This window comes from Haliotis cracherodii, unplaced genomic scaffold (genome assembly GCF_022045235.1).
Source record: "Haliotis cracherodii isolate W230 unplaced genomic scaffold, xgHalCrac1.p SCAF_3, whole genome shotgun sequence".
Classification (NCBI taxonomy): Eukaryota; Metazoa; Mollusca; class Gastropoda; order Lepetellida; family Haliotidae; genus Haliotis; species Haliotis cracherodii.
The window spans coordinates 56,517,968-56,543,115 of NW_027266286.1; the positions used below are offsets into that span (position 1 = coordinate 56,517,968).

The window sequence follows — 25,148 nt, forward strand, 5'->3', positions numbered from 1 at the left end:
CTCAAAATAATTGATGTCATCCGATTAGAAAGATATTTAATTTGTGAAATAACGGTATCAGTTCACATCAAGATATTCATCATTATTGAATGCTTGCATTGGGCGTTTGAAATACAGGGATGTTTCACACTCACTTCATTTTCACATCATGGGTTACAAGAGTTTCAGATCCTGTACCGCCTCCCTCATGCTCTAGTGGTCTGCCCGGAGAGCCGAAGGCAGGGCCTTAGCACTAAGGGGCTAAAACAAGTACTGGTCGGCTCAGAGTCAGTATACTATGTCTGAGTTGGGTATTCATGTTAAACTGTGGCATGGTATCTCACTGAGCTAGCACTATAAATCGGCATCAGTCCGGACTAGTACAAGCAGCCACACACACACATACACGTGCATGCACGTCGCTATATAAGTGCAATAATCTTGGACGCAACGTTAAACCTAATTTCACCTCACCTCACCTCTGTAACAAGTGATCCTCCCTTTTACATGGACTATTACAGTTAATCAAGTCGGCTAGGAGTCAGTATACTGTGTCTGAGTGGGGTATTCATGTTAAACTGCGGCATGGTATCTCAGTGGGCTGGCACTACAAAACTGGCATCACTCTGGACGGGTACAAGCTGCCAAAGTCACACATGCAATAAACTTGAACACAACATTTCACCAAACCTCATGTTTAGAGCATGTGTCTTTTTATACTCAGGGAATTGTTTTCTAAACTGTTAGGGTTGGTTGGGTGGTCGGAATGAAAATATGTTGATGAAGAGAAATACTGTGATTAGTGTTAAGAGAGGTAGAGAAATTAAAATATGGTGGCTAAGGGGTTCATTTGTCATAACGGAATGGAGATCTTTAGGATCATTGTGGTTTTGAGGATGTCAAATCTTCATTCTGTAGTCAATACACAAATCAAAGGATGGTGTGTTGAAATGTTGGCTGCTCTAGAATCACTCATGGCCGTTATTGTCATAAATGTTTGATCTGTGCTCTAGAATCGCTCATGGCCGTTATTGTCATCAATGTTTGATTGGTGCTCTAGAATCACTCATGGCTGTTATTGTCATCAATGTTTGATTGGTGCCTTTGAATCGCTGTTGGGCGTTATTGTCGTCCATCATTGATTGGTGCTCTAGAATCGCTCATGGCTCTTATTGTCGTCAATGTTTGATTGGTGCCTTAGAATCGCTCATGGACGTTATTGTCATCAATGTTTAATTGGTGCTCCAGAATCGCTCATGTCCGTTATTGTCATCAATGTTTGATTAGTGCTGTAGAATTGCTCTTGGCCGTTATTGTCGTCCATGATTGATTGGCGCTCTAGAATCACTTATGGCCGTTATTGTCGTCCATGATTGATTGGTGCTCTAGAATCGCTCATGGCCGTTATTGTCATCAATGTTTGATTGGTGCTCTAGAATCGCTTATGGCTGTTATTGTCGTTCATGATTTATTGGTGCTCTAGAATCGCTCATGGCTGTTTTTGTCATCAATGTTTGATTGGGTCTCTAGAATCGCTCATGTCCGTTATTGTCATCAATGTTTGATTGGTGCTCTAGAATCACTCATGGCCGTTATTGTCATCGATGATTGATTGGTGCTCAAGAATCCCTCATAGCTGTTATTGTCATCAATGTTTGATTGGTGCTCAAGAATCCCTCATAGCCGTTATTGTCATCAATGTTTGATTGGTGCTAAAGAATCCCTCATAGCCGTTATTGTCATCAATGTTTGATTGGTGCTCAAGAATCCCTCATAGCCGTTATTGTCATCAATGTTTGATTGGTGCTCAAGAATCCCTCATAGCCGTTATTGTCATCAATGTTTGATTGGTGCTCAAGAATCCCTCACAGCCGTTATTGTCATCAATGTTTGATTGGTGCTCAAGAATCCCTCACAGCTGTTATTGTCATCAATGTTTGATTGGTGCTCAAGAATCACTCATAGCTGTCAGTCATGGCTGTTTATATCATACATATTCCATTCCTGCACTAGAATCTAGGAGACGTTGTTAATGTCATCAGTTGTCTGTTTTCAGCTCTAGAGTCAGGTGCAAGTATTTTGGGAATACTGACATGGTGTAATCAAATGACTGACAAGCATTGTTGACCCCAGTTCTAAAAGAGTCTCATTTATTGTGAGACGTACTGAGGTCATCTCCAGCACAGCAGAAGTCATAATGACAAGAATATCTGATACTCTACCAGATAATGGGGCCATAGCGCTATCAGGCTAATGTCAGTACCTCAATTCTTTGCCCATAAATTTAGTCATGAGTGAATTAATGTCTTTCTAGTTCACACCTTCAAAGCAAATGTTAGCTGTTGGCTGTGAGCACATATCTTTGTCATATTTCAAAATGTCTCCCTTTGCAATAAGAATATACAATACATTATGATTTCTGAGTTAAGTCTATTTAAAGGCCAGGCATAGTGCCAGCAGCTGAGATCGTATCCCTCTAGTGACCAGGTTGTTATTCAGCCTTGGGACCAACAATGTTCACAGGTCTTTACAGTGTTGTCACTACATTCACCCCATCTGCACACTTAAGAACCCACACGTCTGATGGTAGATCTCAGGATGGAGGAAAAACGAATACGTACATACACCCTAAACACAAGTGTCAAAACATGTGGTGTCAAGGTACTTAGTTCAAATGTGCTTCTGTTCAACCAGCATGGAAGGAGTACCAGATATGTGAGGCCAATGTGAAGACTCTCCAGCACATGTAGGCAGTTTGGGTTGTATACTCCCTTGAGTCTTTAGTGAGTGAATGAGTTAGGTTTAACACCATATTTTACAGTAATCCAGTTATATCACGGCGTGTCAGTGGATCTCTGGAAACTGCTACATATAAAACTAGACACATTTGACATTGCAACATTGACATGTATACATTTATTGGAGTTTATTCTGTTGATGGGGTATGATACCCAAGTAGGAAGGCAAAAAAAACGGAGTAGTGAATAGGGGTTTGTTTCACTGACCATAGAAGCATTTCTTGCAGGAGTCTACATATGCTCAGTTGGGTCGCAGCTGTTGTTTCTGGAGGAGCTGCTGACAGAAATATTCACTTTCTCACCCCCACGACCCATGAAGATCCGGGTTAGAATTGGTCTTCAACAACCCATGCTTGCCATAAGAGGCAACTGACGGGATTGGGTGGTCACGCTCGCTGATTTGGTTGATGCATGTCATCGTAGATCAATGCACATGATGATTGTCCTGTCCAGACTCAATTATTTACTGATCATCGTCATACAGCTAGAATATTGCTGAGTGAAAGGGCCTTAACACAGGATGACGACCTTTGTGCCTCCATAAAATTTGCCGGGTCGTCGTTTGAGGCTCAAAGGAGGCAGAATGGTTGCCTAGGTCATTCCAAGGTGGTACACAGGTGGTTCAGACATCGCCATGGACGCCATGAATTTTTTAACATGTTCAAAACAGTCGCACAAAGGTCGCCGAGGAGGTTGGTTGCTCAAAGGAAGCAGAAGGGAGGCACAAGCATTGCCATTGTTGCAAAATTAAGGCACAGTGGTGGCCCAATGGTCGCCAGGAAACAGATGCATTCTGCAAATTTTTCGTCAATCCTGGGCGATGCTTCTGCCTCCTTTGGGCGACCAAAAGCGTGCATTAAACGATGACTGTGGCGATCGCCGTGCCTCCATTCGGTGACCAGGGAAACCTTTGAGACTCCATGGCAATGCTTCTGCCTCTTTTCTGCCTCCTTTGATCTACCTGTAGTGCCTCCTGCAGTGTTTCATTGTGGTTGCAGACCCTGAACAACTCGAGCAATTACTGCTGAACAACTGCTGGAGCAGTTACATAGAAATATGATTTCTGAGTTTAGGCGACCATTGAGTGTCCTGACCAGCCTTGTATCGCTCAAAGGTGGCACAAAGGTTGCAGCCCTGTGTAAAAGGGCCTTGAAGCGTTAAACAACAAACTCTCATCCCCAGCATCCAAAGTTTCCACTGAGTCAGCCCTGACAACCTTGTGTGAGACAAGATCAGACTCAATAACAGAGAACAAAATACTGGCTGATATTCTTTAACAAAGTTTATTCCACATATTGATGAGAAATATTAGGAATTTGGCACACAGAAAGCAATGAAGCTATCATACATATTCACAGCAGTTAAAACATCCTTGAACTACCAGGGTATTCCATCTGTGACCTAGTATTGCCAACTGGAATTAATGATTACGATGATTACTCTCAAGTCCAACATCTAGAAGTATCACCTTAATCATGGTTAATGAGTTCACACTGTTCTTCAGAAGAAACATTTTCATTGGGCAGTAGAATGTAGCTGCAATGAATGTGACTGGCTGTTTAAGAGTGATTCTAGCAAGAAAAGGAATGTCATCAGAGAATGTCAACCATGCTGCAGACTTAGGTGGTACTGCATAGGTACAAAGTGATGGGCATGTTTGACTGGCATTCTAGAAGTTGGTGAGTACAATGACCATTGCTTTGTGGAACAACTTCCAGTTCACTACTTGATGTAAGGATCTACATCGAAATGTTGCAAAACCAGAAGTTGTTAGCCTTTAAGTTGTATGCTTTCTTATGTTGCACAAAGCAAAGGTCATTGTATGTCTGTTGAAATTTGTATGGCAACAGTATGGTGGTTGTACAATACTATGGCAATGTTTTTTGGACATCAAACTTACAATTGTATGTTTCATTATTTAGAATGGATGACTGCTAGAAAACATAACATGAGGCAGCTAACTTATTAAATGGGTACAATACAGTTCAAAACGTATTGAAAAGTACATTTTTATTCAAATTATCTTTTACCTAAATACCTTTTGAATGTTTCTAGATGCAAGTAAACAAGTTGACAGAAATTCAACATGGTATATAAAATTGAAAATTCCCATGATGTACAAGAACAGTAAATATGAGCTCAGCATGTACACAAGAACATTGACATGACCGCTAAATTAGATTTCTGATCTGTATAGAAAAAGTGCCAGTTTGTATATATAATGCTTCCCTCTACCATATTCAATCCTATAGCCACTCGTCAAGAACGGCTGATGCTCTGCAGCGATCCATCATGACCATTTCACACTCTCTGTAACAAATTGCACTCCAACAAACTACAAAGACAGAGCAGTGATAAGGACTTTTTTTGGTCATGTTTAATTGAACTTGACACGGGGATATCACTTCCTGCAACTACTTGCCACAAACACCCATCCAGTGTGCAGTAGCTAAGTGTAATGTTTTACTTCAACATGCCCAATTAATTTACAAGCCATTTCAAGTATACTTTGAAGTGTTATTTCCAAAAGTTCAATTCTATAATTGAAACTGCAGTTTGCAATAACTTGAATCCAACTTTTACTTTTTATGTATCACTGTAAGGTCACTGGCTGAAAAACAGTCAAAATTATCAAACAAAACAGACCAGCTAAGCACAAAAAAAGGAGTTAAAGCCCAGTTTTTATTCAATTTGTTGGGCTGAATGCATTCATTACTATCTTAACTTGTTACACACCTAAGGTTGGGTCTGCAAAATACAGATATTTCTCTAAGAGAAATAAAGTAGGGTTTGATGTTGATACACCATTTTGTAAGTACCTCAGCCATTTCATGGCAGCCAGGGCATTTGCGTCTCAAAACAGTAGGATTAATACTGATTTAAAGCAGGATATTGACATATTAGTCAGAAAATAATTAGGATTTGAACTTAGTATCTAAGGTATAGAACTCATTACAACACACCGGTATTCAATTACCATTTTCACTGTATATGCCCTGAGCACTTTGTAAATTGACAAGTTAAATCTGTTTTTAAAAATAATGCAAACTTGCTTCAAACATTAATGAAAATAAAACTTTTTCACTGATAGGCAATACCCCTTCTGCTGCTGTACAAATCAGTATTATACACAAGAAACTATGGACTGTCATTTAAATTTGCAAATTTCACAGTCAGGAATGTTCATCTGTTAGGTAAACTTTGGAATGTGTATTCAATAAAGTATTTCTAATATAAATAAAAGTATGAATTGTAAAATTCCTAATCTCACTCAACATAATTGTATAAGATTCACCAGATATCCTAACAACTGAGTCAAGACATGTAAAATTCAAAGATAAGAGGCAAATGTATGAAGATCCGTTTCACAAGTGACAGCAGGTAAAGGAATGAATACACATGAAAAGAATTGAGCTTCAAATGGGAAAATAGTTTTATTTACACATAGAGCAACATTCTTTCACACAAACCATTCAAACAAAATCATATAAATAAAATATGTACAAAACATATAAACTAAATAAACTATTTGATACAAAACATATTTTGATTTTTACACCTTGAACATTATGTTAAACATATGAGGTATATCTGTATTTCACATTGGTATGGCTAGAATCTGAGTGGTTACCCCTATGACTATTCAGTAATGTGAGGTATTGATATTCTAGGCAGCAACTGAGTGAGTGAGTGAGTTGTATTTAACGCTGCTTATAACAGTACTCCAGTTATATCACGGTGTGTCAGCTTAATGTGGGAGGAAAGCCCGAAGTGATGCAGATCTCAGACGTTTACCACTTCAGTGAAACCTACGAGCACGAGTATGGTGCTGACAAACCTAGAAACATAATCGGGGCGAACCGGGATTCAAACCCACAATCATAGGTTTCTGGTGTGCCCAAGGGACGCAACTCTGCACAGTGAATTGCGGCACCTTAGACGACTGGGCCACCTGTGCCCCCTCTGCAGCAACTGACGAATAATTAACTGTTGTACATCCGCTTGAAAACTGATATGGAAAACATCAGAGACCTGGAATGTTCTGTACAAACAGGAATCCTTACCCCAAAATACTGAGCTTAATCCAGAACAGCAGTATGCTAAAAGACATTACCGGTATGTCCAAAACACAAAACAGGCTCTGGGTGCGGGGTTGTTTTTTAATTATTTGGGATGGTGTGGGTTGAACTGCTTTGAACAGAATTTCAGTAATATCACTGCATGTCAGTTGTAGGAGAAAAGCCTGAAGTGATTGACGCATGTCTCAGACGTTTACCCCTTTGGTGAATCCACAAGCACGGGTAGGTGGTAACAAATCTAGAAACAGAATCAGGGCAAATCTGGGATTCCATGCCGGTCATAGGTTTCTGATCATAAGCACTCCCAAGAAATGCACCAATCGTGGTGTCTTAGACAACTGGTCAACTCGTGACCCCTATTTAGGATGGAGAGAAACTACAAATTTAGAGGATCATATCGATAAACTACTCAGGCAATTCAGCATTACATGGTGACTTAAAAACTAAAAACTAATAGTAGGGGAAGAGCTTCCAGATGTAGAATTTGGGAAGGGATCACAGCTTTTAGTGCAGTCTAATCCTACAATCCCTAAAAGTTACATGTTCTAACTGTCCACTTTTATTGGCCAGCCACATGGCTCCACATGTTGAACATCACATATTTCAGAACATTTCAATGGAGACATGAATTCATGTCTTCAGGGGACTATCTGATCACAATAAATGTATCGAATGTTTAAAAATTCTACCTATTTACCTACTAAAATTGTATATACACCTACTGAAAAATATCAAAGTTCTATTACATGCATTAGAAAACATCAAGAGATCTGTAAACTGCTATCAGCTGGCATGTTCACCTGCTGGACACTGATTTCAGACAAGCTTTGGCAAGTGGGTCTGCACTTCTACCCAGGGTGTATCATATAATGTATTTATAGCTACCAAAATACCATAAGAAGTATACATTTGGTAAACCACATATTACTGGATGATGTAATAACCTTATTTCTCCTACTCCGAAATCAAGCGCCTGGTTGCCTGATGTTTCATTAATGTTCTCATATCCCCTTCCTCACTACCCAGAAATCAAGCACCTGTTTATCCTATGCCACAACAATCTTTTCCCACCCCACACTTCCCTCAGTCAACATCTGCTTCTCCCATGCCTTGAAAATCTTTTCCCTCCCACATTACCCCGAAACAAGCACCTGTTTATCCTATACCACAATAATCTCCTCCCATCACACACTACCCAGAAACCAAGCACCTGTTTATCCTATGCCACAACAATCTTTTCCCACCCCACATTTCCCTCAGTCAACATCTGCTTCTCCCATGCCTTGAAAATCTTTTCCCTCCCACATTACCCCGAAACAAGCACCTGTTTATTCTATACTACAATAATCTCCTCCCATCACACACTACCCTGAAATCAAGCACCTGTTTATTCTATACCACAATAATCTCCTCCCATCACACACTACCCTGAAATCAAGCACCTGCTTACCCTTGGTTACAATATCCTTTTCCATACGACCCCAGCACAATCAACATCAAACACTTATTTACCCTATATTCTGGATGAAGAAGGAAAAATTAGATTCAAACCTACAACTAAATAAGCAGCTTGAAACCACATAGCCACATGAGCGGGACAAAGAAAAGGGATGGATGGTCACCATGAAAAATAACCCAAGCTGAGATGAGGACTTTGTTGTGCAGTAGGTGGGTATAATTACACAATAACCAACTTACTTCTTGGAAACAGTTCTGAGAGGAGTTCAATAGAAGGACCTTACATAAATCGAATCAACAAAAAAAGCACAGAATATACTCTATCTTCATCTTAAAAAAAAACAGAAGAATTATTCATTCCCAGTAGTGACCATTTACATCTTAATGTGTTCTAGTCCCTGAAGGATGCTTTGTTTGTGAATGCACAAAAAAATAGAAGAATTCTCCTTGCCCTTTGAATAGCAAGTGTTTTCAGAAGAAAAAAACCCCTGATGAACTTGCCATTTTTGTGTGATCAATATCCAGATTATACATCTTAATACAACGTCAAATAGATCTGATCTGAATGAGGGTCTAGTTTTCAGGAGATATTGAAACAAATATTAAATTTTGAAACAGAGGACACAAACTTAAGTCGTGTAGAATACAGGAAGTTTCAACAGAAGTCAAATTCTGATACAGAACTTGAAGAATTTGGTTGTTGAACCCTTTAGGTACAATGTTAACAAGATCCTGTTACCTGTGTATATTGTGTGTGCTTACAGGGCCTATACAATAGTGAGCAAGTATGGTTTTACACCGCTTAAAGCAATATTCCAGCAATATCACGGCACAGGACACCAGAAATGGGCTTCACACATTGTACCCATGTCGGGAATCAAACCCAGGTCTTAGGCGTGATGAGTGAATGCTTTAACCACTAGGCTACCCGACCGCCCCCCTATACAATAGTGTTTTATTGGTCAGATAATGCTGAAACAGCCTGGAATGGATGGCTGGTAGAATCCCCATGGTAGTAACAATCTCTTGTTCCAGATAATGGGATCAGATCCACCCACTTTGTTGTTGCATAACAAGATAATGGTTTTATCATTACATTACATAGCTAGACCAACTAAAAAAGAGGTAATCACATTCTTAACAATCACAGGAATGTCTCTACAAATTGTAATATGAACCAATTTTGGAACAGAAATGGTATTTGCTCATTGTGGAATGTTAAGATAAAACTTATAATCACATTTATTCCCGACTCTTATTTACCAGTATGTAACTGCTTTAAAAATCTGCCATTCAATAATAGTTTTCACAATATGAAATGAAAAATGATTTGATAGTGATACTTTTCATGCTTCGACATAATCATACATTAATAAACTCTAACATGACATGTTGACAGAGATGAGGGTAACACTACACACAAATATGACATCTTTCAAATGCTGACAAGAATTGTAAAGTCATAAAATATCAATATGTTACAGAACTCTTTTGATCACGACCTTGACATTTTACACAAATGGCCAATGATGACAATAGTATGGGACAATGTAAAAACAAATTGATCATGAATTTAACTCCACATCTCAATATACATGACACATGACAAAATTTGCATAGCTTTCGAAGAAATATTTCCGTACCACATTAAATGAACTATAAGTAGAAGATCCTTGTCTACCAGTACATGAATGAATGCAACCTGACTCAGAAATGAGATCATAGCCACCAGATCCACTATATGAACAAAAGACATCCCAATGTCAAGACATTTATACACATCTGTAATTCTATGAATGATCTAAAATCTCCTACATAATACAAAGTTCATCATATAATTGTGACATATACCAAGGACTGAATACAGGCTGTCTGTCAGGAAACCTCAGGGCAAGACAGGAAACATTTTCTGATGGTTCCTCAACAGTACAGCTGTTGTATAATGCCCTTAGAGGTACAAAATCATTCTTGTGGACAATGGCGCCAAATCAGTGAGAAGTACAAGCTGCTGATCATGTTATTGAGATTTATTAAACAATGCTAAGGACACAACAAATTAATCACCCATTAGTCAATTTGTGTATCTCAAGCTTGCAGGTGATGTTTCAAGATCAGGAACTATCTCACTGACTTATTACCTGTTATACCTCTCTCAACCGTGCCATAAGTCATTGATTTTGAAAGAGTAAAAAGGTTTTTAAACCCCAAATATGCCGTCAATACACCAGCCTTACCTGAATTGCTGTTTGATAATGTGGCATGCTCAGGTCATATTACTTGAAGAAAGTCACAGATTGGACCAAGAGGAATCAAACAGCTCATTTGTCATGCTTACTACAATAAGATAACTCATACTAAACAGAATACATTGGATTATTTCCAAACAACCATGGAAATTCTCAAACATTTCCATGAATATAGATTGTCATATCAACAATCATACAGATGCGAGAGTAAGTAACTGGCCTTGGAAAGGATTGTCATATTGCCATAGTTGCAGTCATTCATTGGGAAGTACCATATAGTACAATAAGGAACCGTTGTGATGTAGACTTTGCTTTAGGCCAACTTCTGAAAAATAACTACCCGGTACCCAGTCGATATAGGCCAACTATTGAAAAGTACCCAGTTGATATAGGCAATGATTGAAAATTACCCAGTTGATAAAGGCTAACTATTGAAAATTACCCAGTCAATCTAGGCTAACTATTGAAAATTACCCAGTTGATATAGGCCAACTATTGAAAATTACCCAAATTGTTACACTTTGAACAATTATTCAGTTGCTTTAATTTTACAGTTGCTCTCATTGATGCTTTTTTTTTTTATTTAACCAATGAGGCCAGTTGAATGAGGCTGATTCACCTGCAGTTTCTAAAACTCTAACTGGATTATATATGAATACAGTTGTGCATTATTCAGAAGTTGGCCTGGCTCACTGATTTGATGCAAGATAAAAGTTACTCATTATCCTTACAAACAGCTAAAATACTTACATTTAATTGCTGTAATTCTATGAAACTGATATGTTGTACAAGTGATTACTGAAAAACTAAAATACAAATCATTGTCTATTATTTTCTTTACCTTCAAAAACAGAAATAGCAATATATACTATAAGCAAAGGCTTAATTATCACATATTACTATCTGTTATGATATGCACCAAATATTTCAATATTTCTAATAATTTGAAATCAAACAATACAACCACAATTTTTGTAACCAGTAATTATGAAAGCTAAAAGCCATTCTTTAAAATCATGTGGCTTTTGCTTCCTACACCTGTTAAAATGTTGAACTTCAAAAAGCATTATCCTTTGAAGCAGGTGTGTACGGAATGTGGCGGCAGTAAATGACCATTTAGCAACGGACATCCGTAAGTCTGGTACACCCGGAGGCTGTTCAGCATGTATGGGGAGCCTGGTTGTGACATCGCAGCTGGGGCTTAGATCTATAGATCCATCAAATCACAGACACAGCACATGATGTTGAGAATCACTAACTGCCCTTCAGATGGAACGGCTACTTCAGTCTCTGGGTGACATTGGCAAGAGCAACAGCAAATGCTTGTATAGCAGTAAAAGGGTATTGAAAATCCAGTGTGTAGGCATTGCTGTCAATACGCCCAAACTGCATCACCTGAAACAGACAACAGATCGTTTTTAGCATGGCTGTTGTTTCACACAAATGGCATCGCCTGAAACTGACTATCCACAGGCAGGTATACGCTCCACTGTGGATACACCCAGCTCTACTGTGGATACACCCAGCTCTACTGTTGATACATCCAGTTCTACTGTCGATACACCCAGCTCTACTGTTGATACACCCAGCTCTAATGTACACCCAGCTCTTCTGTGGATACATCCAGCTCTACTGTTTATACATCCAGCTCTACTGTTTATACATCCAGCTCTACTGTCGACACACCCAGCTCTACTGTTGATACACCCAGCTCTACTGTCGATACGCCCAGCTCTAATGTACACCCAGCTCTACTGTTGAAACACCCAGCTCTACTGTCTATACATCCAGCTCTCCTGTCGAAACACCCAGCTCTACTGTCGATACACCCAGCTCTACTGTCGATACATCAAGCTCTCCTGTCAAAACACCCAGCTCTACTGTCGATACATCCAGCTCTACTGTCGATACATCCAGCGCTCCTGTCAAAACACCCAGCTCTACTGTCGATACGCCCAGCTCTACTGTCGATACGCCCAGCTCTAATGTACACCCAGCTCTACTGTTGAAACACCCAGCTCTACTGTCTATACATCCAGCTCTCCTGTCAAAACACCCAGCTCTACTGTCGATACATCCAGCTCTACTGTCAATACATCCAGCGCTCCTGTCAAAACACCCAGCTCTACTGTCGATACACCCAGCTCTACTGTCGATACATCCAGCTCTCCTGTCAAAACACCCAGCTCTACTGTCGATACACCCAGCTCTACTGTCGAAACACTCAGCTCTACTGTCAAAACACACAGCTCTACAGTCGACACACCCAGCTCTCCTGTCGATACATCCAGCTCTACTGTCGATACATCCAGCTCTCCTGTCAAAACACCCAGCTCTACTGTCGATACACCCAGCTCTACTGTCGATACACCCAGCTCTACTGTCGATACACCCAGCTCTACTGTCGATACATCCAGCTCTACTGTCGATACATCCAGCTCTACTGTTGATACATCCAGCTCTCCTGTCGATACACCCAGCTCTACTGTCTATACATCCAGCTCTCCTGTCAAAACACCCAGCTCTACTGTCGATACACCCAGCTCTACTGTCGATACAACCAGCTCTACTGTCGATACACCCAGCTCTACTGTCGATACATCCAGCTCTACTGTCGATACACCCAGCTCTCCTGTCAAAACACCCAGCTCTACTGTCGATACACCCAGCTCTACTGTCGATACATCCAGCTCTCCTGTCAAAACACCCAGCTCTACTGTCGATACACCCAGCTCTACTGTCGATACACCCAGCTCTACTGTCGATACATCCAACTCTCCTGTCGATACACCCAGCTCTCCTGTCAAAACACCCAGCTCTACTGTCGATACACCCAGCTCTACTGTCGATACATCCAGCTCTACTGTCGATACACCCAGCTCTACTGTCGATACACCCAGCTCTACTGTCGATACACCCAGCTCTACTGTCGATACATCCAGCTCTACTGTCGATACACCCAGCTCTACTGTCGATACATCCAGCTCTACTGTCGATACATCCAGCTCTACAGTCGATACATCCAGCTCTACTGTCGATACACCCAGCTCTACAGTCGATACATCCAGCTCTCCTGTCGAAACACTCAGTTCTACTGTCGATACACCCAATCACCTAAAGCAGGACACAAGACAGGTATATGCATGGCTATCAATACGTCCTAACTTCATCTGAAACCGACAACAGGCAGATATTTTTTCAGTTACATAACTTCAAATTGCACCCTTTCATTAAAAAGTTTGTGATTTGTGTTAAGTTTTATTCAGGAGTTAGCACCCTCCTACATAACAGTCATATTGAAATGTGATACCTTTAGAAGATTGATATGTCTTATGACACGGATATGAAATGTTTGCTTTCTCAAGACAATGTCAGGAGAAGCCAAGGAAAGTCCCCTTCCTTCCAACCACTGACGGCAGCTCAGAGTGTAACTACCCACATATACAGCTTCACACTATGTAGGTGAGAAGATGACATAGAGCTAGACGACAAGAACACTTCCAGTCCAGATGAATAATGTCTGTGTTTGCTTCCACAAATTCAGGCCAGTCATACATTCACGTAGTCTGCGACTTTAGCCACTAGTTCGAAACCCAAGTCCAGTGAAATGTCTTCAGTCTGTAAGATCATCTGGTACTAGTCCATTGGAGAAGACAAAATTCTACTTATTGTTCTTGGTATAGACTGAACACATAATCATAAGGCAATTATTTCTATATTTGTTTGTTTGTTGTTTAACGCCTCACTAAGCAATATTCTAGTTTATATGATGGCAATCTAAAATATATTCGAGTCTGAACCAGACAATCCGGTGATTGATATCATGAACATCTATCCACGCAACTGGTGAGTGAGTGAGTGAGTGAGTGAGTGAGTGAGTGAGTGGGCCACTTTTAGCAATATTCCAGTAATATCACAGCAGGGGATACCAAAATGAATTTCACACATTGTACCCATTTGTGGAATAAGGTACCTTTGATTTTGTAAGTGTCTGAAAGGTTGGCACCCCACCCCACCCCACCCCACCCCACCCCACCCACACAACCACACCCACACCCCACATCCCACACCCCGGCGAATGCTGTAAGCTAGACATGCAAGAAATGTACCTGTTTCCCACGGAACTCTATTTGGAAGTTTTTAGCCGATTCTTGTGTGACCCGTCCACCGAAGTCCAGCTGGTAGACCTGGCTGTTCTCATTCCACAGTGGAGCCTTGTTGTGCATGACAAACTGCTGCTTTGACCCCACGCGGCTGGAACTGCTGCCCCGGACACGACGCAGCTAGAACACAAACAGCAAATACATAAGTCGTCAAGTGAAACCATTACTAGTCTTGCCAGGAACCTTTGTGTTGTAATTAGTCAAAACCATCAACATCTGTAGAAGATACTCTCTGAATTACACAAAGCATAGCCTCAGTAAGTCACATAAGCTTTGGGTCTTAGAAGTCATTTAGACCCATGTCAATGCCAGGTAAGCATACACTTGTTTGCACCATCCTATCAAAATGGTAAGTCACATAAGCTTTGGGCCTTAGTGTGCCTCCAGCCTCAGTAAGTCATGTGTGCCTCCAGCCTCAGTAAGTCATGTGTGCTTCCAGCCTCAGTAAGTCATGTGTGCTTCAAGCCTCAGTAAGAGATGTGTGCTTCCTGCCTCAGTAAGTCATGTGTGCATCCAGCCTCATTAAGTCATGTGTGCCTCCAGCCTCAGTAAGTCATGTGTGCCTCCAGCCTCATTAAGTCATGTGTGCCTCCAGCCTCATTAAGTCATGTGTGCCTCCAGCCTCAGTAAGTCATGTGTGCCTCCAGCCTCAGTAAGTCATGTGTGCTTCCAGCCTCAGTAAGTCATGTGTGCCTCCAGCCTCATTAAGTCATGTGTGCCTCCAGCCTCATTAAGTCATGTGTGCCTCCAGCCTCAGTAAGTCATGTGTGCCTCCAGCCTCAGTAAGTCATGTGTGCCTCCAGCCTCATTAAGTCATGTGTGCCTCCAGCCTCATTAAGTCATGTGTGCCTCCAGCCTCAGTAAGTCATGTGTGCTTCCAGCCTCAGTAAGTCATGTGTGCTTCAAGCCTCAGTAAGTGATGTGTGCTTCCTGCCTCAGTAAGTCATGTGTGCCTCCAGCCTCAGTAAGTCATGTGTGCTTCCAGCCTCAGTAAGTCATGTGTGCCTCCAGCCTCAGTAAGTCATGTGTGCTTCCAGCCTCAGTAAGTGATGTGTGCTTCCAGCCTCAGTAAGTGATGTGTGCTTCCAGCCTCAGTAAGTCATGTGTGCCTCCAGCCTCAGTAAGTCATGTGTGCTTCCAGCCTCAGTAAGTCATGTGTGCCTCCAGCCTCAGTAAGTCATGTGTGCCTCCAGCCTCAGTAAGTTATGTGTGCCTCCAGCCTCAGTAAGTCATGTGTGCTTCAAGCCTCAGTTAGTGATGTGTGCTTCCTGCCTCAGTAAGTCATGTGTGCCTCCAGCCTCAGTAAGTCATGTGTGCCTCCAGCCTCAGTAAGTCATGTGTGCTTCAAGCCTCAGTAAGTCATGTGTGCTTCCAGCCTCAGTAAGTCATGTGTTCTTCCAGCCTCAGTAAGTCATGTGTGCCTCCAGCCTCAGTAAGTCATGTGTGCTTCAAGCCTCAGTAAGTCATGTGTGCCTCCAGCCTCAGTAAGTCATGTGTGCTTCCAGCCTCAGTAAGTCATGTGTGCTTCCAGCCTCAGTAAGTCATGTGTGCTTCCTGCCTCAGTAAGTCATGTGTGCCTCCAGCCTCATTAAGTCATGTGTGCCTCCAGCCTCAGTAAGTCATGTGTGCTTCCAGCCTCAGTAAGTCATGTGTGCTTCCAGCCTCAGTAAGTCATGTGTGCTTCCAGCCTCAGTAAGTTATGTGTGCCTCCAGCCTCATTAAGTCATGTGTGCTTCAAGCCTCAGTAAGTGATGTGTGCTTCCAGCCTCAGTAAGTCATGTGTGCTTCAAGCTTCAGTAAGTTATGTGTGCTTCAAGCCTCAGTAAGTCATGAGTGCCTCGAGCCTCATTAAGTCAAGTGTGCTTCAAGTCTCAGTAAGTCATGTGTGCTTCCAGCCTCAGTAAGTCATGTGTGCTTCCAGCCTCAGTAAGTCATGCATGCTTCCAGCCGCAGTAAGTCATGTGTGCTTCCAGCCTCAGTAAGTCATGTGTGCCTCCAGCCTCAGTAAGTTATGTGTGCCTCCAGCCTCAGTAAGTCATGTGTGCTTCAAGCATCAGTAAGTGATGTGTGCTTCCAGCCTCAGTAAGGTTAGTCATTCATGAATATTTCTTATCGTCTGGAAATCATGGACATTTTTGGAGGGCACATCACTGCTGAGTCTCCAACTGGCCTATGACCAGTTGAGCTAAAAATGGAGAAGTTTCAGGTCAATGATGACCCTATTGGATCATAGTTTCATAGGAAATACTGCGATAGAAACTGGCACTATCAACAATCATTGACAGTATCAACATTCATTCAATCACAAGCATGCAGGGTTTGCTCATGGTTGGAAAGTCCTGAATATGGCAGTCCGGCCTTGGAAAGACCTTAACATTTGATAAAGGACTTGAAAAGGCCTTAACATTTGATAAATTGCCATGAAGAGCCCTCGAATTCGGCAACCATTGTTTACTCTGTGTGTCGTGTAGCAAAGGAGTAGTCTGTAACTACAACGATGAACTATATGAAACTTTGGTGTGGACTCACAGCGTAGAAACTGGCAGTAGTCCTAGAGTCCTTGCCAAACTGCCCAATAGTTAAAGTACCATAAAGACTCGTAGAAATTTGTAATTTTGATGGGTTTTGCTATATGTTATCATTATAAGGACAAGTGGACTAAAGATGTTTGATTCTTCCTGATTAAATGACAAATTCATCAGACCAACAACGCATACTGCTCGGCATGTTGTAAGGAATGTCATGCCCAAATAACACTCTCTTGAAAGTCTCATAACAGACACATTTAGGGTAGTGATCATGTTGAAATGATTAAAACCCTAGACTGAAGTAATTTTCTAAAAATATCCTTCCAAGGGTTTCACTTGCGTAACAGAAAGATCAAAGTAGTAGTACTGTTCCAAAAGGAAACCCTGATTAATTTTTAATTGAATTCCCTTCCAGTCAATAACTTGGTTTGTTACATACAGCATGATTAATCACTTAGACGAGTCTACCAATCAGGATCATCAGAAGAAAGCTCTTCACCCAGTGTTGCTGGAACACTTTCAATGTCCTTTCCACAGGTTTTCATGAAACTGAGTGTGATGTAATATTGTTCAATCTCGTATTTTGGCCTACTGAAATAGAGTGAACTGTAAGAAAACACTATACAGTCTACTATAGTTAAGTGGCAGTTGAACCCACAGGGCTTCAGGTTCCCATCAATCCATGCTTGTCGTTAGAGGCGACCAAATGAATCGTGAGTGAGTGAGTTTGATTTTACGCCGCTTTTAGCAATATTCCAGCAATATCACGGTGGGGGACACCAGAAATGGTCACACATTGTACCCATGTCGGGAACTGAACCCAGGTCTTCGGCGTGACGAGGGAACGCTTTAACCACTAGGCTACCCAACAGCCCCAAATGGATCGGGTGGTCATGATTGGTGATTTGATTCACTGCATGTCACATATCCCAATTGCGTGGATGGATGTTAATAATGTCGATCACTGGTTTGTATGGTCCAGACTCGATTACTTACAGACTGCTGTCATATAGATGGAATATTGCTGAGGGCTGTGTTAAACAACAAACAAAAGTGGCAATTCCTGGTTCCAATCCAAATGTTGCGATATATACTACTCAAAAGAAGTTAAGGATCACCTGATTCTTTCATATTGGTAATGTTAATCTGTCATGACATGAGAGATTAACTTTAGTAATATGAAAGAATCAGGTGATCCTTAACTTCTTTTGAGTAGTATATATCCGACTCCAGCCTGTCCATCCCAAACAGCATGTCAGATCATACATGATATACATCGTCATTAGGTGAAATAAAAACAACATAATTCATGCTACATAATTGAACATCTTAACCAGCATCATATTCATTAATGAATACATGCAGTATCCATCAGTAGCAATCTGTCAGCAAGGGTCATCATAGTCATGCGTGTGTTGACAAGCTTATTTCAAGTCAGTCTCACTGATTGTTCCTACAACAGTCTCCTGTCCACTTAAATGATCAAATTATCTATGTAAAGTCACCCTGCGGACCTTGTCTCGTCACTGCGAATTTCTTTTTAATTGATCCTAGTTAGCAGGAATAAAATGATGACAAATGAAGAACGATTTGGTCAGAACCAAACAAAAAATGTCTGCTACTTCTTTTTACTTACTAACATTTGATTTTCTTTTTAATGTAATATCGAATAACAGGGAACATTTCATTCATCTTAGAAAACAAAGCACACTTGTGATGAAAAACCAGCCTTCTGGGGCACTTGTTCCCATCTTCATCTGCAACATTTGTTTTTCCACTTAATTTCCTGGGTGCTTGGCTCCGGTGAAGTGATAGGAAATTCAAGCTCCCCAATACCAAGCTTACACGATCACTTGAAAGTCTAAGGCACCATCGCCTGACAGCGTCACATAGCATTTGATTTTAATTTGAAAGAAAGAGGTATATGCCAGAAAAAAACATCTGCAATCAAGAGCAAAACAATGTAAATAATGGGCATGTGATAAAAAAAGGCGATCAGTTTCGCCCGTGAGTATTCCTGAACAATTCTCATCAGTCTTGTATGCTGTTTATATTCTTTCTAAGTGCCCAGTGGAGTGATCAAGGAAACAGCTGACCTTTTAGTCCTTGAAGTTCAACAAACCAAATACAGTGGAAAGGGTAGTTGGACAGAGAAACATCCTTCAGAAAAAGCAGCCACTTTCATTTAGGAGCATTCTCTCAGAAGAGGGGAAATCACTGTGCAATGATGCTTTTTGAGTGAGAGTGAGTTTGATTTTACGCCGCTTTTAGCAATATTCCAGCGATATCACGGCGGGGTACACCAGAAATGGGCTTCACACATTGTACCCATGTCGGGAATCGAACCCGGGTCTTCGGCATGGTGAGTGAACGCTTTAATGCCTTGGCTACCCGACTGCCCCTGATGATTTATGAAAGACATGAACATTTAAAGGCATAACAGGAGCCTGTCTTTATAAATACAGTGTCATACTCATAACACTGTGCCATGACTTTCTCATCATCATGATCTGTCCTGTCATGAGTTTATGATTCTTCAAAAGTGTAGATTAATTTGATTTTGTTACATGCTTTCCCTGATCCATGAGCAAGGAGTAGGAGACAAAATAGAAACATGTTGATTCAAGTTTGATTTCCTGAAATGAATTTACACATATGCTTTAAATAAAAGTAAGAATACTTTTAATTTTAAAGTTTTGTTTTACCTCAAGGCAGTCCTATCTAAAAGCAAGAAACATGGATTTGAAATCAGCTTATTCATAAACAAAAATCGTCAAAGCCAGAGAATAACTGATTATTAGCCAGAAGAGCTTTCATAGGAAAGAGCCAAATATTTATATATATCAAATAATCAAAGTGCTTGTATAACAAACAGTCAGTCCTCATATATCATTACTGTCACGACGAAACAGTCTGCGAGTCAGGTCTCATATATATAGATAACAATTTTGTATCAACCACACAACATATCACTATAGCTTGCTTATGGAACTGCAACTAATATTGTAAAGCGAACATCTTCTATTAATGGTTTCTCAACTAGAACATTATTGTATTTTCCACTGGCAGATATTTTATACTCAATACCAGGAATATTTTTCTTTATGCCTTTGGAAGATGGATCCCTGTATGAAGTCACTGTCAGTTTTTCAGACTGAGAAGCAATTTTCCCACCAAAGGATTGGTCTGCACCTTACCATTAGGCCATGTGGTATGCTCATTAACATTCAAACATCTTCAGCTCAAGAGGTCCCTGTTTCCAGCTTTCACGACTCAAAGGGCTGGCAATCAAAGACGTGGGTATGTTCACAGTAATTATCACGACCATCACTTGTCTAGGGATCTATTGATCACACATAACTGACCGCTGCACCACCATTGACTGTCGCGATCACTTACAGTGTTGTCAGTGACAGATTATATCTGACTAGCATCTCCTCACACTGCTGTCTAACAGCACGCCTGCTGCACATACAGCTACACTTTTATCACTCTCACACCCATAGTAACAGCTTGACAGCAATATTAGCAAAGCTTCACGAAAAGGATGCAAATTTTAGCCATTCCTGATTTCTGGCAAGATGGATTCAGCCAATGGCCATTCTTTAAATCAAGAAGACCAGCTGGCTGCCATATTGAATTTGGACTTGATGCTTTGAACAAACTTGAACATGATCATGGTATTTAGGATGACATACACAAAATGTTCATCTCTATTCACTGAACACTTTTCTGGAACAGTTAAGTTAAAAACCGTTTGGTTCAAGTTTGCTGCACAAATGAAAGTTTGGGTAACTTGATACTGTCATTCAAACATAGCACTAGAGTTCATCTTAACGGGGGGGGCACAGGTGGCCAGGACATCTAATGTGCCACAATTCGCTTAGCAGAGTTGTATCCCTTGGGCAGGCCAGAAACCTGTGATTTGTGGTTCGAATCCCGGTTCCCCAATTATTATTCTAGGTTTGTCAGCACCATAATATAACCTGTGCTCATGGGTTTCACTAAAATGGCAAACGTCTGAGACTGCATAATTTCAACCCTTTCCTCATATAACTGGAATACTGTTCAAAGCAGCATTAAACCCAACTCACTCACTCACTCATCTTGACATACACTCCACAGCGAAAAATGTTAACAAAGACAACTATTTAGCTTTCTTTCCTAATAGCATCAAGGTTTGTCTGGACAGTTAATTGGTGAATATGAAACAATAACTTAATATCTATACTGTTTCTTAAACTTCTGCACATGAAAAAGGAAGTGAGTGAGTGAATTAGTGAATGTCATTTAAAGACAGAAATATTCCACCTCCATGACGGTGGCCTGCAGCTGAATGAGTCTGGCCAGGGGAGTCTGCCACTGAAACCACAAGTAAGGATCCACTCTTTCAGATCGCTGCCTGATCACACAATTTCCATTTTAGTCAGCTCTTAAAACAAGCATTAGATATAAGAGACCAATTCTACCCGACTCAGAATCCCTACAGGGGATAACCTACAGAAATAAATGTAATATTGTATAAAATTGTTGCAATACACAACAGTATGCAGTTTCCTTAGCTAAAGGTTCTGATCAAATGGACATTTGTCATTTTGTTCACGCGTAGTACAATTATATCCCAATAATAGTGCTGCATGAGCTGCATACACTTCGAGAATTACACAGATACACGGCCACTGGTGCCTCTTGGGGTCTTGAGTGAAAAGTGATGTTTGCTGTACGCTGAATATATGTTGATAAGCAATCCCCAGAACTCAAGTATTTAGCTGTGCTGTAAGTTTAATTTTGTGAAAGGCATCAAAATTTAACGTTGTGAAACAACTTAAAAAATCCAGAGAAGTCCCTATAACCCTGGATATATAAGCCGACTGTCCGACTGTCACGGAAGCAGTCCCTATAACCCTGGGTATATAAAGCCGCCCGGCAGACTGTCACAGAAGTCCCTATAACCCTGGGTATATATAGGTGACCGTCCGACTGTCACAGAAGAAGTCCCTATAACCCTGGGTATATATAGGTGACCGGCCGACTGTCACGGAAGCAGTCCCTATAACCCGGGGTATATATAGGTGACAGGCCGACTGTCACGGAAGCAGTCCCTATAACCCTGGGTATATATAGGTGACCGTCCGACTGTCACAGAAGAAGTCCCTATAACCCTGTGTATATATAGGTGACCGGCCGACTGTCACGGAAGCAGTCCCTATAACCCGGGGTATATATAGGTGACAGGCCGACTGTCACGGAAGCAGTCCCTATAACCCGGGGTATATATAGGTGACAGGCCGACTGTCACGGAAGCAGTCCCTATAACCCGGGGTATATATAGGTGACAGGCCGACTGTCACAGAAGAAGTCCCTATAACCCTGGGTATATATAGGTGACCGTCCGACTGTCACAGAAGAAGTCCCTATAACCCTGTGTATATATAGGTGACCGGCCGACTATCACAGAAGAAGTCCCTATAACCCTGGGTATATAAAGCCGACCGGCCGACTGTCACAGAAGAAGTCATTATAACCCTGGGTATATATAGGTGACCGGCCGACTGTCACGGAAGAAGTCCCTATAACCCTGTGTATATATAGGTGACCGGCCGACTATCACAGAAGCAGTCCCTATAATCCTGGGTATATAAAGCCGACCGGCCGACTGTCACGGAAGCAGTGTTTATGTCCCAGCATGGCCAGATAAAAGACCAGCAGCCCACCAGTTTGATGGAGTCTGTATGATGGCTGACCCGGGAACAGCAGCACTCCAGAGGGACAGACAGGAACCAATATTACACCGCAGAAGTAATCACTAGGAATGAGAACCCTGTGGAGACCACAGATTAATGTTATCAGTGTTGGCAATAGCACGCATGATTTCTGTCTGTTCATGGTCAAGGCAAGCAAGAACTTCACATGGTCATGCTCACAGTAGAAATTTTACTAACATAACAGTGTCTGTTTTGTAGATTGGTTCAACATTAACAAACTAACACTGTGGAATAAATTTGCATCATAATGATTTCCCAAATTTAACATCTGACATTTATTACAACTTCATTAACAGACTGTTTCCCCATTCTCTTTATGAAATCAAAGGGTTGCTAAATTACTAAGCAGCCATTTATGATTTCTGATATGGTGACCATTTTACTTCAAAGCCCTTAGAAGTTTTGGAGATGAAGATTGTTGAATATTTGTATTTTTAAATAATAGATGACCACCTGGCTGCCATACTGTAAAAGCAGTTTTGATGCACTGAATCAATTAGAACCAAACAAGCATCCACACAAAATTCAGCTCAATCCATCAAGCCATTTCGGGGAAGTAAAAAAAGTTAACATTCGACAACAAAGATCAGGCGAGCTAACCAACACAAATATTTCATAATTTCATTTCTCTGAATTACTATTAAATAATCTCACCTGAGTGTCTTTTGATATCAAATATATCAACACCAGTTGATAAAAGTGGAAACATTCTAGGCTGTGCTGAGGATTTTTGCCACTTTTATCAACTAGTGTCATGGTAGCCAGTGACGTCACAATGGTCTGCAAAGCATTGTGATGCAATTTCATTGCAGTGATATCTACAATGTAGATATCGCTTGATCTCATCCAAGCATATCTCCTGTGGGAGCCTGTTTTGGCTGATAAAAAGTACTGTGACATTCATGGCACAGTTTTTACTACCAGTATATATTCAGTGTTTTTCCTTATTCCAGCCTACTGTTATTTAAAATTCATGAGAAAGATACACACTCCTCTTTAAGTGGTATTTCGGCTAACACTGCTAATAATTGCACATTATTGAATTGTACTCCATCTGTACTGTAAACTGTTGACTCTCAGGCGGAGCACGTCTTTTCCAGGCACTGTCAGGACTTCAGCTGCCAGTGATTGTAGATGTATATTTGAATGTCTATCATGAACGCCTTTGGAACCAACCATTTGATAGTTGGGAGGAGCGGTGGCTGGGATTTTAAAATAAAATTGTCCCTGAAAATGCTTGAAAAAAATTATAATTCTTCAGACTGTTTGAAAAAATGAAATTTTCCATGAAAAAAATGCATTGTTGCAAGGTGTTTCTTAGAAAAAAGACGATTCCCGGCTGCTTCATACCAAAAGACGTTTAAAGACGGTACTTGATGTTACCCTGTCTGGCGCTCGGCATTAAGGGGCTAAAACACGGACTGGTCGGCTCGGAGTCAGTATACTGTGTCTGAGTGGGGTATTCATGTTAAACTGTGGCATGGTATCTCAGTGATCGGCATTAGTCCGGACTAGTACAAGCAGCCACACACACAGACACACACATGCTAGCTTGCATGTCGCTATATAAGTGCAATAATCTTGGACGTGATGTTAAATCCAATTTCACCTCACCTCACCTCTTAGAAAAGAAATATATTTAGGCTCATAGTTATGATTAAGAAGATATCTGGTTTTGCAGCTGCACAAAATATCTGGTCTCCAAACAAAATCCCAGAGATTATATTTTTTACAGAAATATGCAGTAAAGAAATGTAATACAGTGATCCCTCGATATACCGCTGTCATCGGGGTCCAAGAAACTGACCCCGCGGTGTAGGAAAGAGCGTTGTACAGATATTCCTTGTTGAGGTTCACATTACGTAATGATGGTAGTGAATGGAACAGTGGCGCAATTATTTCACAGTGGCATGGGACATGTAGATCTATGTAACACTGATCGTGGACGATGATTCAAAATGCATGCGTAAAAAAATAAATACTTAGTGTAAATTAATCAAAGTAGTCTGTATTATTTTACGAATGGATATTATACATGTAGAATCTAAATAAATGTTGTCATATTTTAAGCTTTTCGGGAGAAAAATTGGTCCGATCACCGACCTACTCACATTATCGATCGATGCCAGTAC

General features: G+C 40.9%; 1 protein-coding gene across 1 annotated transcript in view; it reads right to left on the reverse strand.

The window, feature by feature from the left end:
• Window positions 1-11,425: 11,425 nt before the first annotated feature.
• Window positions 11,426-25,148, reverse strand: part of LOC139473821 (tubby-related protein 4-like) — a 214,247-nt gene continuing 200,524 nt past the window's right edge. Inside the window, exons 12-13 of the mRNA XM_071256582.1 lie at window positions 14,670-14,843; window positions 11,426-11,955 (exon numbers count right to left, since the gene is read on the reverse strand). Of these exons, the coding sequence (XP_071112683.1) occupies window positions 11,839-11,955; window positions 14,670-14,843 (291 nt within the window). The 3' untranslated portion in view covers window positions 11,426-11,838. The remainder of the gene's footprint in view (window positions 11,956-14,669; window positions 14,844-25,148) is intronic.